This window comes from Cherax quadricarinatus, chromosome 74, assembly GCF_038502225.1.
Source record: "Cherax quadricarinatus isolate ZL_2023a chromosome 74, ASM3850222v1, whole genome shotgun sequence".
Classification (NCBI taxonomy): Eukaryota; Metazoa; Arthropoda; class Malacostraca; order Decapoda; family Parastacidae; genus Cherax; species Cherax quadricarinatus.
In genome coordinates this window covers 5,653,950-5,669,375 of record NC_091365.1, presented here as the reverse complement: position 1 = coordinate 5,669,375, position 15,426 = coordinate 5,653,950, and the positions used below count along the sequence as shown (strand labels likewise).

At 38.2% G+C, this 15,426-nt stretch overlaps 1 protein-coding gene across 4 annotated transcripts in view; it reads right to left on the bottom strand.

The window, feature by feature from the left end:
• The window catches only part of LOC128700239 (mitotic checkpoint serine/threonine-protein kinase BUB1), a 100,973-nt gene that overhangs the window by 74,618 nt on the left and 10,929 nt on the right, over window positions 1-15,426 (bottom strand). For 2 of the 4 annotated variants that reach the window (XM_070100725.1, XM_070100728.1), the window contains exons 9-12: window positions 13,001-13,101; window positions 9,481-9,555; window positions 8,115-8,192; window positions 6,833-6,932 (exon numbers count right to left, since the gene is read on the bottom strand). In XM_070100725.1, the coding sequence (XP_069956826.1) occupies window positions 6,833-6,932; window positions 8,115-8,192; window positions 9,481-9,555; window positions 13,001-13,101 (354 nt within the window). The remainder of the gene's footprint in view (window positions 1-6,832; window positions 6,933-8,114; window positions 8,193-9,480; window positions 9,556-13,000; window positions 13,102-15,426) is intronic. The other 2 variants (XM_070100726.1, XM_070100727.1) reach the window with 2 other exon arrangements.

The window sequence follows — 15,426 nt, the reverse complement described above, 5'->3', positions numbered from 1 at the left end:
CTATATCCTCTCGAAATCTAAACTTATCTAATCTGAATCCATTATTACGGGTTCATCACTCACTCCATTACTGTCTTGCCAGAGGCATGCAGATACTACAGTTCAAAACTGCAAATATCCCCACCTCTCTTTCAGAGTGAAAACACTCCGAAGGAGTGGTGTGGAGAAGAATCCTTCCTCCATAAGCCATACGTGTCAGAAGAGAAGACTAAAATGCTGGGAGAAAGGGTCTAGTATCCCCTTCTCCTGTATAAATTACTATATGCAAAAAGAAAAACTTTATAAAGTGTTTCTTCTTTCACAGGTCATCATGCCTCACTGGAACATGGCCGTGTTAAAAAAAACTATATACAGCCTCTCCTCACTTAACAACGGAGTTCTGTTCCTAAGACCACGTCATTAAGTGAATTCATTGCTAAGTGAGGAGCATACTATAATGGTAGTGAGTTTGTGTCAACCATCTATGATATTGTTTTAGTGTCGCCTTTGCACCCTTTATAACATTTCTGGTATATTTTTAAATGTTTATACAGTACTGTACTGTATATTGAAATAAAGAGAATAGAGGAAATCAGCTCGAATATACATTTAGGTATAAATACTGGTCAGAGAGCCCATCGTAAGTCCGAGGCATCAGTAAACAATTACACGTACATTGCTAAGTGAGGAGAGACTGTACATATACATGTATGTACAAGTACATTTTTTTTTTTCTCTCAACAAGTCGGCCGACTCCCACCGAGGCAGGGCGACCCAAAAAGAAAATCCCCAGAAAGAAAAATACTTTCATCATCATTCAACACTTTCACCTTACTCATACATATCACTGTTTTTGCAGAGGTGCCCAGATATAACAGTTTAGGAGCATATATAAAGATACATAACATATCCCTCCAAACTGCCAATATCCCAAACCCCTCTTTTAAAGTACAGGCATTGTACTTCCCATTTCCAATACTCAAGTCCGGCTATATAAAAATAACTTAACCACTATCTGTCACTAAATATTACCCTCTCTCACACTCCAACAGCTCATCAGGTCCCAAAAACCATTTGTCTCCAACACGCTCACGCACACTTGCTGGAAGTCCGAGCCCCTCACCCACAAAACCTCCTTTAACCCTGATTGGGTTGGCTTTTGCGCAGTAGTGACGAGTACTTAGCTCTGTGAAGACCTGTTTGCACGCTCTCTACGAATTGAAGCAAGATGCCCTCCATCGAGCAACTTTACCAACAGCTTAAGGAAGAATTGAGGATGGCGAAGATGGAGATTCGACGACTGACCAAGGAAAACAAGAAGATTCGTAGTAGTCCTCCTGTTTTGAGTCCTCAGGTCAAGAAGGGAAACTGGTCAGTGGCTGGACAGCAGGGAACGAAGTTGACGATCAAGAGGACGAATGGAAAGGTAGAAACGATGAAGAAGAAAGACTGCCGTGGAAACTGCTGTGGAAACATCTAATACATTCTCAGTGCTACCCGACGAATGTGAGTCGACTACTGGGAACGTCACGACGAACGACATTAAGGAAGGTAAGAATATTGTTGTTGTTGGGGATAGCCAAGTTAGGTATATGGATAGGGCGTTCTGCTTGAAGGACAGGAGTAGGAGACAGAGTTTGCTTTCCTGGGGCTGGGATGGAGGATATTGTTAGCCGTCTGGATGACATCATGAGAGGTAATGGGAGCAATCCTATTATCTGTCTCAGTGCTGGAGGCAACGATGTTGGCAGACGTAGGAGTGAAGACCTGATTAGCAGGTATGGGTCAGCAATAGAAATAATTGGGAGTAAGGGTGGGAACCCTGTCATATGTGGTGTTTTGCCAAGGAGGAGAGTTGGAAATGAATAGTTGTCCAGGGCAATTGGTGTCAATTGCTGGCTGGACAAATACTGTAAGGAAAATGCGGTAACATTCACTGACAACTGGGACCTCTTCTATGGCAGAAATGACATGTATGCCAGGGATGGGGTTCACTTATCTAGGCCTGGGGTGGTAGCACTGGCAACTGCAGTGGAGGGAGCAGTTAGGACTTTAAACTAGGAATAGTTAGTGGCATGGGTTTTGGCAGGAAAACAGTGAAGTCCAGGTGCAGTAATATTACGAGTTCTAGGGGAACTAGTAATAAGCAGAACGAGGTAGATATTGAAAAGCCAGTGACTTTGGGTGATAAGGACAGTAATAGGTTTAGTAGAAAAACAGAAATGAGCAGGAAGGGTAAAGAGAAAGGAGAGTGTTTCAATGTTTATTATGCTTAATTGCCGTAGTGCTAGGAATAAGATTGACGAGTTGAGATTAGTTGCTAGTGCAGGTAACATTGATGTATTTGCCTTAACTGAGACGTGGTTTAATTCAAAAAGTCGGGACATGCCTGTGGAATGTCATATTCAGGGTTTTAAATTGTTCCAAGTAGATAGAAGTATCGGGAAGGGGGGTGGGGTGGCATTGTATGTCCGAGATCACTTGAACTGCTGCATAAAAACGGGTATTAAGTCTGAAGTAACACATACAGAGTCTGTTTGGATAGAATTTTCAGAGGGGCATGAAAAACTGATTTTAGGAGTGATATACCGTCCCCCAAACTTACATAGGGACCAAGGGAGACTACTATGGGAAGAAACTGTTAAGGCCACAAGGCACGATAATGTAGTAATTCTAGGAGACTAACTTTAGTCATATTGATTGGAATTTCTTGACTGGGAATTTAGAATCATACGACTTCTTAGTAGTTCAGGATTGTTTTTTGAAGCAGTTTGTGACAGAACCTACAAGGAGAAATAACCTGCTTGACTTAGTTATGGCAAACAATGAATCCCTTGTTAATAATTTAGAAATTTCAGAGGAACTGGGTGCTAGCGACCACAAATCAATTACATTTAGCATTGAATGGAAGTACGATAGTAGCGATAACTCTATAACAGTCCCAGATTTTCGCTTAGCAGATTACGATGGGCTTAGAGAACACTTATCTGTTGACTGGGGTAACGAAGAGAGCCATCAATATGACAGTTTTCTGAACACTATACATGCTGCTCAAAGAACGTTTATCCCATATAAAGAAATTAGATCAAATAGAAATGACCCAAAATGGATGAATAATAGGCTGAAATATCTACTAGGGCATAAGAAAGGAATTTATAGGCGTATCAAAAGACGTGAGGGTCATCTTATGAATCAGTATATTGACATTAAGAGGGACATTAAAAAGGGGATAAGAAAAGCTAAAAGGGACTATGAAATTAAAGTTGCTAAGGATTCTAAAACTAACCCAAAAAGTTTTTTCCAGGTCTATAGAACAAAAGTTAGAGATAAGATAGATCCCCTTAAAAATAACTATGGGCACCTTACTGACAAAGAGAATGAAATGTGCTCGATTTTAAATAATTATTTTCTCTCAGTTTTTACACAGAAAGACACTAACAATATTCCAGTAATTAATTTTTATAGTGGGCTAGAAGAAGATAAATTATGTAACATCACAGTCACTAGTGAAATGTTAGGTAAGACACATATGCAACAGTTAGACAACTTTATTCCGAAACGTTTCGCCTACACAGTAGGCTTCTTCAGTCGAATACAGAAAGTAGACAGGAACAGTAGAGATGTGAAGACGATGTAATCAGTCCATCACCCTTAAAGTCGTAGAATTTGAGGTTGTCAGTCCCTCGGCCTGGAGAAGTTCAGTTCCATAGTCAGGAACTATCTGAAGATCAAGCGACAGTGCGGAGACTTAAATACTGTCGGAAGGAGAGGTGCAGGGTAGTAGTAGTAGTGATGGACTGATTACATCGTCTTCACATCTCTACTACTACTACTACTACCCTGCACCTCTCCTTCCGACAGTATTTAAGTCTCCGCACTGTCGCTTGATCTTCAGATAGTTCCTGACTATGGAACTGAACTTCTCCAGGCCGAGGGACTGACAACCTCAAATTCTACGACTACAAGGGTGATGGACTGATTACATCGTCTTCACATCTCTACTGTTCCTGTCTACTTTCTGTATTCGACTGAAGAAGCCTACTGTGTAGGCGAAACGTTTTGGAATAAAGTTGTCTAACTGTTGCATATGTGTCTTACCTAACAACCTGTCGGTATTGTATACCATTTTGATGTTCAACTAGTGAAATGGTTGTGAAGCAGATAGACTGAAGCAAAATAAGTCGCCGGGTCCTGATGAGGTTTTTTTCAAGGGTTCTTAAGGAATGCAAAATGGAACTCTGTGAACCATTAACTAATATTTTTAATTTATCTCTTCAAACATGTGTAGTGTCTGATATGTGGAAGATGGCTAATGTAATTCCTATTTTTAAAACAGGGGACAAGTCGTTACCGTCAAATTACCGCCCAATAAGCCTGACCTCAATTGTAGGCAAATTACTAGAGTCAATTATAGCTGAGATTATAAGAAGCCATCTCGATAAGCATAGCTTGATTAAGGATACTCAGCATGGATTCACAAGAGGCCGGTCTTGTCTAACTAATTTATTAACTTTCTTCAGTAAAGCTTTTGAGGCTGTTGACCACGATAAAGAATTTGATATTATTTACTTAGATTTTAGTAAGGCTTTTGATAGCGTTCCACACCATAGACTGTTAAAGAAAGTGGCAGCTCATGGCATTGGGAGAAAAGTGCTCTCGTGGATCGAGTCATGGCTCACTGACAGGAAGCAGTGTGTCCATAAATGGGGTTAAATCCGAGTGGGGATCTGTAACAAGTGGCGTTCCACAGGGATCAGTCTTGGGCCCGTTATTGTTTATAATATATATCAATGATCTTGACGAGGGAATTACTAGTGATATGAGCAAATTCGCCGATGACACAAAGATAGGTAGGATAATTGATTCAAACGTAGATGTTATGGAACTTCAGGAGGATTTAAACAAACTCTACTCTTGGTCAGAAAAGTGGCAGATGCAGTTCAATGTAGATAAATGCAAGGTTCTGAAGCTTGGGAGTGCCCAAAACCCTAATACTTATAAGTTAAATGATGTAGAACTTAGCCATACAGATTGCGAAAAGGACTTGGGGGGTTATGGTGAGCAGCAACCTTAAACCAAGACAGCAATGCCTAAGCGTACGTAATAGGGCAAACAGATTACTGGGATTTATATCAAGAAGTGTAAGCAACAGAAGTCCAGAGGTCATACTGCAGCTTTATACATCATTAGTAAGGCCTCACCTAGATTATGCAGCTCAGTTCTGGTCTCCATATTACAGAATGGACATAAATTCGTTAGAAAACATTCAGCATAGGATGACTAAATTAATACATAGCATTAGAAATCTTCCTTATGAAGAAAGATTGAAGACTCATAAGTTACATTCACTTGTTAGACGAAGAATGAGGGGAGACCTGATCAAAGTGTATAAGTGGAAGATAGGTATTAATAAAGGGGATATTAATAAAGTCTTGAGGATGTCTCTCCAAGAGAGAACCTGCAGTAACGGATTTAAATTAGATAAGTTTAGATTTAGAAAGAACATAGGAAAGTATTGGTTTGGAAATAGGGTAGTTGATGAGTGGAACAGTCTACCTAGTTGGGTTATTGAGGCTGAGACTTTGGGTAGTTTCAAATTTAGGTTGGATAAGTACATGAGTGGGAGGGGTTGGATTTGAGTGGGACTTTCACATCAGAGCTTATTTCTTGGGTAGCATTGAAAATTGGGTTGGGCAAATGTTTTGTTAGTGGGATGAATTGTAAAGGACCTGCCTAGTATGGGCCAACAGGCCTCCTGCAGTGTTCCTCCTTTCTTATGTTCTTATGTTAACCCCCTCCTTCCAACCTTTTCGAGGACGACCCCTACCCCGCCTTCCTTCCCCTACAGATTTATACACTCTCCATGTCATTCTACTTTGATCCATTCTCTCTAAATGACCAAACCACCTCAACAACCCCTCTTCAGCCCTCTGACTAATACTTTTAACTCCACACCTTCTAAATTCCACACACTGAATTTTCTGCATAATATTTACACCACATATTGCCCTTAGATAGGACATCTGCAATGCCTCCAAGCACCTCCTCGCTGCAGCATTTACAACCCAATCTTCACACCCATATAAGAGAGTTGGTACCACTACACTTTCGTACATTCCCTTTGCCTCTATAGATAACGCTTTTTGTCTGGACATATACCTCAATGCATCACTCACCTTTTTTCCTTCATCAATTCTATAGATAACCTCATCCTTCATAAACCCATCTGCTGACACAACAACTCCCAAATATCTGAAAGCATTCACTTCTTCCATACTCCCTCTCTCCAATGTGATAACCAATTTTTCTTTATCCAAATCATTTGGGTCACCCTGCCAAGGGTTTATGCCCAAGCTAGTTTCCTCATTACATTACCTATAAGAAGGTATATTCTTTCTTAAATACCTTCTGTGTCTATGGGATGAAGTCAGTAATAGTCTGATGATCAGGTATCAATCAGAAAGAATGTCTGGCTACACACCAGGATTTCAGGAGTGGAAAAATTATCTAAATAGTGTTCAGTGTATTTTGTTTTCTGTCTCAGAGATGACTCAACTATAAAGTGGAAAATTAGATACTAATGATACTGATGGGAATTACTATTTTTGCCTATGTAGGACAACACCTCTATTGTAACTCCCAAGAGTTCTTTAATTTCTCTTTCAGTCTTACAAACTTCCTTTCCTATTTGTATACTATACTTAACCACTCTTTGTAAAAACCCTTCATAAATGGTTAACTCTGAATCAACTCTTTTTCAGTATTACACTTTTTTCTTTTACATTTACACAAGCATTACACTCACAACTGTGAATTACCAAAAAATTTTTAAAGCTAACTTGCTACTACTTACTGAGTGCCTGGGGAGACAAATCCTGTGCAATACATGACTCCTTCCCATTAATGCTAGCTGTGGCTGGTTGAAGTAAAGCACTTTTACTCTCATCCAGGAGCTATGAAAGATAAATTTAAATTTATGTTAACGAAGCTCAAAAAAGTGTAAAAATAATATATAACCTTTTGCAGATACAGAAATACTGTACTGAACATAGCACAAAACATCGTAACATAAATATTACAAGAAAATAGCATTTGATGAAAATTTTGTAGCATAATCCAATAAAATGGGTAACCAGGCAGCAACTGTTTAAAAATATAAATGTACATGAAACCTATACACTCATGCCTGGGGTGGACCTGGCTGAAATGCCATCAGAGAAGTACTAGTCTGAGCCAATACACCATAAAGGAATAAACAGTGCAATGGTGTGACCCAAAAACTGAGATCCAATGAAATGAATGAAGTCTGCCAGAATACAGATTGAATTCCACGTAACTAGCACCACAGTTCACTATCTGTTATATACCAGTCCCTTCCAAAATAATTCTGAAACTCATCACAGCAAAAATATACAAACACTGATTACAATACCTATTCATGACATAGGAACCAACCAAGTTTCCTCTGCATACTACACAGGTAGGAAATTGGTACACAGCAACCATGCAGAGAGGTATAGTACCATTGTATGACTGCAATCTGAAGTTTGTAATGTAGGGTTCTCATCTGTATGCTTCAATTCAGTTACTTTATTATCCACACAATTCTTCCCTCTCTAAGTCTAGTTTTCTGCCATTACACTGCTTTTTTAACTACTAGTAAAATTAACAAAAGCTTCAGCTTTTTACACTATACTTCAATTTCATACATTCATCTTTGTGGAGAAGCAGGTTAGAATCATTGCCTTGTAAGCCATAAGTGTCTCAAAGCAATTAACCCATTGACTGTCGCAACCCCAAATCCTGAGGCGTCTCCTGGTGTCGAGAGAAAAAAAAAAAATCTTATGAAATGATAGAGAATCTTTTCCTGATGGTAATGACACCAAAAGAATTTCTCATCAATCACAGGAGAAACTAGCAATATGAGGAGTGCATAGCACTGAGAAAGTATTTTATTCCTCTTACAAAAGAACTCTGGTACCTTCAGTACAATTACTGATTACCAAGACAGTATTTCTATTTCAATAATACTACTGTACTGTCATGCATCTAAGGCTAATAAAAAAAAAAAAAAAAAAAAAAGAAATGAAGAATGCATAAAAAGCTGCAAAAATTAAGATATGGTAAGTACTCACATGTGAGGCATTAACTGATGCATTCACCGATTTGTTAATGGCAACCCAACTGTCTTGGTAAATACTGTGGTTCGTATTCTGTGGAAATAAAAGATTAATACGATATATTTATGAAATCAATCATACAATGAAATGTTTCATAACTCCTCCTGCTTTTTGTTATTTTTAAGAACAGCAGCTACTTTCCAACAAAGCAGGAAGAGTGAAAGAAAACACCTTCACCATTACTTGTGTGTTACTTAATTCAAAGTCAAATGCCGTACGTATTATTGCACAACCCATCACAATTTAATTTCCAAGAAAGGTAGGAGAAGAGAGAAATACATGATACAAGTTCACTCTGAGGAAAATGAGCATCTAAACTGGCTCTAGTTCTTCACATCAACAGCAATTCACCAAGGCATTCATATGAAGGAAATACCAAAGGCAAACCTACACTCAAGAAATACAAAGAAGTTACCCATAATACACTAATAACCCGCACACAAGAGCGAGAAGCTTACAATGTTTTGGTCTGACTTGGACCATTTACAGAGTCACACTAACAAAAGGGAGGGAAGGAGGGAGTATATATAGGCCAGCCGACATGTCAGAGATCACAGTCATCATACTGACTGGTCTTCTGCTAAAACTGTATACCCTGCGTCTAACTTTCACAGTCGCCATCTGGTGAATCCTCCCTTATACACAATTTTCCTTATATGAATCTTAATCCTGGCTTTGTCTCTGTAGATTCCTTCCTTTCCCATTACATTGTAAAATGCTCCAAACTTCAGAACACCCATGACTTAACCTGATGCTTTTTCCCTCTTCTCCCTCTTCCCCTGTCCTCTTTCTCCTTTGGGTTTTCTTGCTTCTGCCTTGGGTATTTGGTCCATTACTATTATTTTTCTCCCCCCTGTGTTCTTGTTCCTACCCCGTGTGGGCCTCTAGCTCCCTTGCAGTGCTCCTCTTTCTTAGTCTTTGACTGACTACTACTACCTCTACCACTACTTTTTTCCTTTCCTACTACCTCTCTTGTCCCATCCTTGTCTGCTGGCCTATATATACACCCTCATTCTCTCCTTTTTGTCAGTGTGACTTTGTAAATGGTCCAAGGTGGACCAAAATGTCACTAAGCTCCTCTCTCCTATGTGTGGGTTATTTGTATATTGTTTCAGTCACAGTATTGTGCCTTTTTGTTATTTAAGTTACCTATAAGTTATGAAAATCCTAAAGTATTAGATATGCCCTTAATATCTGGTAAGATGAAAAGGAGACCCAACTACAAATAAGAAATGCGAATAAGTAAGACAGTTCTGTAGAGTTAAATCACTTGTGTTTACAAAATACCAGTTAACCGCATTTATTGGGTAAAATAACTTACCTTAACATTACACTTTACCTTCTTAGGATGGGAGTCATGTGGAAAGCTCACCACTATCTGTGGCACTTGTCTCACCTATGAAAAAATCATTCCATAAAAATTTCTCAAAATTAGGCTGTAGGCTATTCACAACATCCATGGTCAATCAGAATAAAATCTTACTAAAATTACATCCACTAATGCAAATTGATAAAAGTTCTTTTATCCAGTCTTCAATTAACCAGAATAACGAGTAACCACAATTTCCAATTCATATGATGGGCCCCCTCAATCATCTGGGATCGTAGAAGAGTTTACCACAATTAAAAATTTGGTGGTTTTAGAATTTTGGAATCTTCTGCTCCTCAGCCATTATGGATTTTTTTTTTACTGTCAAATCACCACCAACTAGACAGCAGGCAGATTTTCAGAAACCACAACCATGACATGCCTTGGCAGGTAATCAGGGAAAGTATCAGAGGAAAAATGATAGAACAGTTGGAAAGAAGGTTTCATAAACAAAAACTAGCATAAATTTAGAGATGGTAAATCTCGCCATGGTACCAAATGTACGACAGGAGAGAGGAATGGCTGGATCGCATTTTCTTAGACTGCAAGAAGGCATTTTATATTGTGCCCTAACAAGGCAGGCCAAAAACTTGAGGAATAAGAGGAAATAACAGGGAACAGTAGATCACAGAATATGACAAAAGGAAGAAGTGTCAGGGAAGAGAAGTCAGCATGGAGAAGAGTAACCAGCAGGGCACTGCAAGGATTGATATTAAGATCAGTGTTGTTTTATTTTTGTGAATGACATTCAAGATGTGATTAAGATATACCCCTGTTTGCTGATGATAAACTGATGGGTAAAAAAAAAAAAAAAAAAAAAAAGGGACAAGGAAATGTGCCAAATGGATGTGGACAAATTGCAAGATAGGTCAGATTAGTGATTGCTTAAATTCAACCCCAGTACAGTAGGGCCCCACTTATACGGCAGGTTAGGTTCCAGGCTACCGCCGTAAAGCGGAAATCGCCGTAAAGTGGAACACCCTTTTTTCCACTTATAAATGCATACAAATACTAGATAACAAGTTTACACTAACATATATTAAGTTAGCAATAGAACTAGGCATCAAAAAACAATAAAAAAGTGCAATACACACATAGTGCACTCATTACTTACCTTAAAATATTTATAGTCTTAATCTAGGGTGAAATGAGTAGTATTTATTGTAAGAAATCAAGTGTGGTATGTATGGTAGTCACCCGGGCTACCATACCAGGCCACCCCACCTACACATAATATTTTATTACATTTAAGCATCCCAGAGCGATAAAATGCATATACAGTTTACTCATTACTTACCTTAAAATATTTATAGTCTTAATCTAGGGTGAAATGAGTAGTATTTATTGTAAAAAATCAAGTGTGGTATGTATGGTAGACAGCCGGGCTACCATACCAGGCCAACCCACCCACACACATTCTATGATATTTAAGCATCCCAGAGCGATAAAATGTATATACAGTTCACTCATTACTTACCTTAAAATATTTGTAGTCTTAATGTAGGGTCAGGAGTAAGTAAATGAGATAAGACGAATAAATGAGAGAGAGAGAGAATGAGTGCATGAGACAGGACAGGCGCAGAGTTATGTAAACAAACCAGGTGAAGGTAAGTTTTGTAAACAAAGTGTACACGTCTGGTTTGTGTACAAGTTACATTGTGTACAGGTTGTCTCTACATTGATACGGTAGAATAAATAAAGAAGAACACTCCCATTCTCATGTAACATCATTTTGAGAAGAAATGACGCTCTGAGTGAAGGCAATGGAAATAAGTCACTGACTTTTTTGGGTTATCCTAGGTTCTCTACACATATGCTGTTATGTATGATAATCTATGTAACTGTATTTGTGTATACCTGAATAAACTTACATACATACGAAAGAAATAATTTTCTACAGTTACCTCCAGTAACACATTTTCTCTTATGTTAGATTTGAGAAAATGTTATTCTTGGCATCACTTATACAAGTTATCTGGCTACTACATCTCATATTTATGTTTATTTATTCTATTGTGGGGTGTATTTATCATCTGTATATGTTATGTATGATGTTTATTATATAATTTTGAAAAAAATATCATGGATGGATTAATGAAAATGTGTATATTAACGTAATGTACGACATTTAACGAGACTCGGTGAGTATTATTATTATTATTATTATTTCTAATATGGCGTCACTTGTGTAAGTCGTCTGCTACCACATCTCATATTTATGTTTGTTTATTTATTCTACTGTGGGGTGTATTTATCATATTTATATGTTATGCATCGTGTTTATTATATAATTTTGAAAAAATATCATAGATCGATTAATGAAAATGTGTATATTAATGTAATATACGACATTTAAATGAGACTCGGTGATTATTATCATCATTACTAATATGACGTCTGGAGGCATAAGACACTTACTGATTTTAATGTGTACCTGCATGCCAGCACAGTATGTAAGTTTATTTAAGTACAGGTATACATAAGTATAATTATCAGAGTATATATAAAATATGAAAACTTTTAAAAACACTTAAAATTTTGGAGTTTCCAGACATAATGGAGAGACTTAGTGCTTACAGATCTCACAGAGAATGTAAACAAACCAGGTGGGGCGCGGTGACCATATTAGAAAGTCAGGTGGGGGGAGCCGTATAGCGAGTTTTGATCATAATTTGAAATGACCGTATTAGCGAAACGCCGTAAAGTGAAACGCCGTAAAGTGGGGCCCTACTGTAAATGTAAAGTCACAGATATTAAGGAAGGAGCAAAGAGACTAAAATGGGATAGACTCTGGGAACAGAAACTGCAGACCTCACTCAAAAAGAAAGATCTACGGGTGAGCAGTGCCTGGTATATCACCAGATGCTAACATCAGCCAAATCATCTCTGCACAAAATGTTCATCTGGCAATTCTAAGAGTAGCCCTCAAGAATTTCAACAAGCAGTCATTCCAGGCCTTTTGTACAACATACATCAGGCCAGTCTTGGGGTATGGAGCAACCCACGTATAAAAAAGCTTGTTAAACAACTGGATAAAGTGCAAAAAAATAGTCTGTTCCTGAGCTAAGGAGCACAAGCTGCAAGGGGAGGCTAACAAAATTTAATCTAATGACACTGGAGGACAGAAGAATCAGGAAAGACATAACGACATACAAAATGCTCTAGAGTACTGGTAGGGTAGACAGGGACAGGCTGTTTGAAAAGCAAGAAATGGAAACTTGGGGACACTGCTGGAAGTTAATGACACAGATGAGCCACAGGGATTTCAGGAAGTATTTCTTCAGTCTGGGACTGATCAGGAAGTGGAATATCAATGAAGAGATGGCGGAGGCAGGCTCCATACATAGTTTTAAGAGTAGGTACAACACAGCCCATGAGACTGAGGGAGTGAATCTGGCAAATCAAGAGGCAGGGCTAGGGTCTAGCAACCAACCCCTGGAACCACAAATAGGCAAGTACAATATACACAGACCTGTTCTTGCTGCTGTTTACGTAACATTTCACGATCTTGCAGCAACTGCTGAATAATTTCTTCTTGCTTGTTTAGCGTCTCTTTTATCATCTTTAATTCATCTGAAACATCAAATTAAATTATGTAACGACTGTAACTGAATTAAATGTAAAACAAATGGGAAAATTATCTAATGCAGCAGATGCTTTATCAGCACACTTGACAACCCACTTGCTGGTTCAATTGTATTTTTTTTAACATGGTGGCTGTCTCCCACCAAGGCAGGGTGACCCGAAAAAGAAACGCCTTCACTATCACTGTCTTGCAAGAGGCACACAGATATAACAGTTTAGATGTTTACAGCAAATATACCAAACCCCCACCTTTAGAGTGCAGGCACTGTACTTCCCACCTCCAGGACTAAAGTTCTCTGCCCACCAAATACACAAAAGAATAGACTAAAGATGTCTATTCTTTTGTGCATTTGGATGTTCAAGAGTAAACAAATGACATCACTGTCCAATATGTGTCCAACTGGCTAGTCTAATACGCATTCACAAGTGAGTTGACATTATTTATACAATTATAATAATGCAGTAGTCTGCATAACAGTAAATATTTTTTTGAGAGAATAAAAATTAAAGATGGAAAGCAAGAGTAATATAAGAGGGGCCTGGAGACGTGACTAATGAACAGAGAAAATGTTATTTTAGTGCCAGGAATGTCTGCCTTGTTTATTCTTGACCCTATTTTGAAATTGGCATCTTTTGAAATTTGTGAAACTGGCCAAACTGCCAATTTCTGACAAATTTATTGGGTAGCTGAAATCGGTAAATGGGCGGTTCCTTGTACTCAATCGATAGAAGAAATGGAGTTCTAGCGATATAGCCATGATTTTAGTCGGTTGGAACAATGGAATTGGCTGAAAATAGGGTTCAAAGTGGGCGAAATCGCCGATGTGTAAATATCGCTAACTTCACGAGAGCGTAATTTAGTGAGTTTTCCACCAAATTTCGTACTTTTGGGGTCAACACCATCGGGAAAAGACTATCATTTCATGAGAAATTTATTTTTTTTTTTTCAAATTTTTCCAACAGTGTTAACCCTTTGACTGATTTGGTCGCACAGGTATCATCTGACTTACGACCGAGTTCGGTTCCGACCAATCGGTCGTAAATCGAAATGGAGGCAAGTTGAACCTTACTACTGAATATCAACATCACATTTTTGTAATGGCTTCATTTTATGGTTTTATTTTGGTATTTCATTTTTTACTTTACTTTTTATGCTGTTAGTACTGTATTTTATACTGTAAGGTTTAGGATAAACACTTTGTACAACACAAACAGTTGTTTATTTCCAAGAAATTTGGCATACAAGACACGGTCGTAAGTCGAATGGTCGTATGTCGAGCAGGTTATAAGTCGGACGGTAGGCATTTACCTGGAAAGAGTTCTGGAGGTCAACGCCCCTGCAGCCCAGTCTGTGACCAGGCCTCATGGTGGATCAGAGCCTGATCAACCAAGCTGTTACTACTGGCTGCACGCGTCTTACTAGCCAGTTTTGACGTATATATACTCAAAATTCTAGCGGCTTCAAATCAAGCAGGAGAAAGTTGGTAGGCCCACATGTGAGAGAATGGGTCTGTGTGGTCAGTGTGCACCATATAAAAAAAATCCTGCAGCACACAGTGCATGAGAAAAAACCTGACTTTTTTTTTTTAATTAAGACACCGACTTTGTGGTCTCTTTTCGTATAGTATTTATGGTTGTATTCTCGTTTTCTTGGTCTCATTTGATAGAATTGAAAAAATATTATAGAAATAGAGGTAATTTTGATTGGTTTTCCTATGAAAAGAACCTAGAAATGGAGCTCAAAGTAGGGAAAATGTTTGATTTCTGCCGATGTTCAAAAGTAAACAAGTGATGTCATTGTCCAATAAATATCCAAGTAGCCATTCTAATATGCAGTCATGAATGGGTTGACATCATTTATACAATTATTACAATATTGCAGTAGTCTGCATAAAAGTAAATCTTCTATTTTCTGTTTGAATAAAAATTCAAAATAGAAAGCAAGAGTAATATCAGAGGGGCCTGGAGACATGACTGATGAACAAAGAAAATGTTATTTTAGAGCCAGGAATGTCTGCATTGTTCATTCTGGACCCTATTTTGAAATTGTCATTTTTTTTTAATTTTCTTGAAATTGGCCAAATTGCAAATTTTTGACCACGTTATTGGGTAGTTGAAATTGGTGAATGGGCAGTTTCTTGTACTCAATCGATAGAAAAAAATGGAGTTCTAAAAAATAGCTATGGGTCTGGTCAACTGGAACAATGGAATTAGCCGAAAATAGGGCTCAAAGTAGGCAAAATCGCCGATTCCCAAATATTGCTGCGGTCGCTAACTTCACGAGAGCATAATTCCGTCAGTTTTCCATCAAAT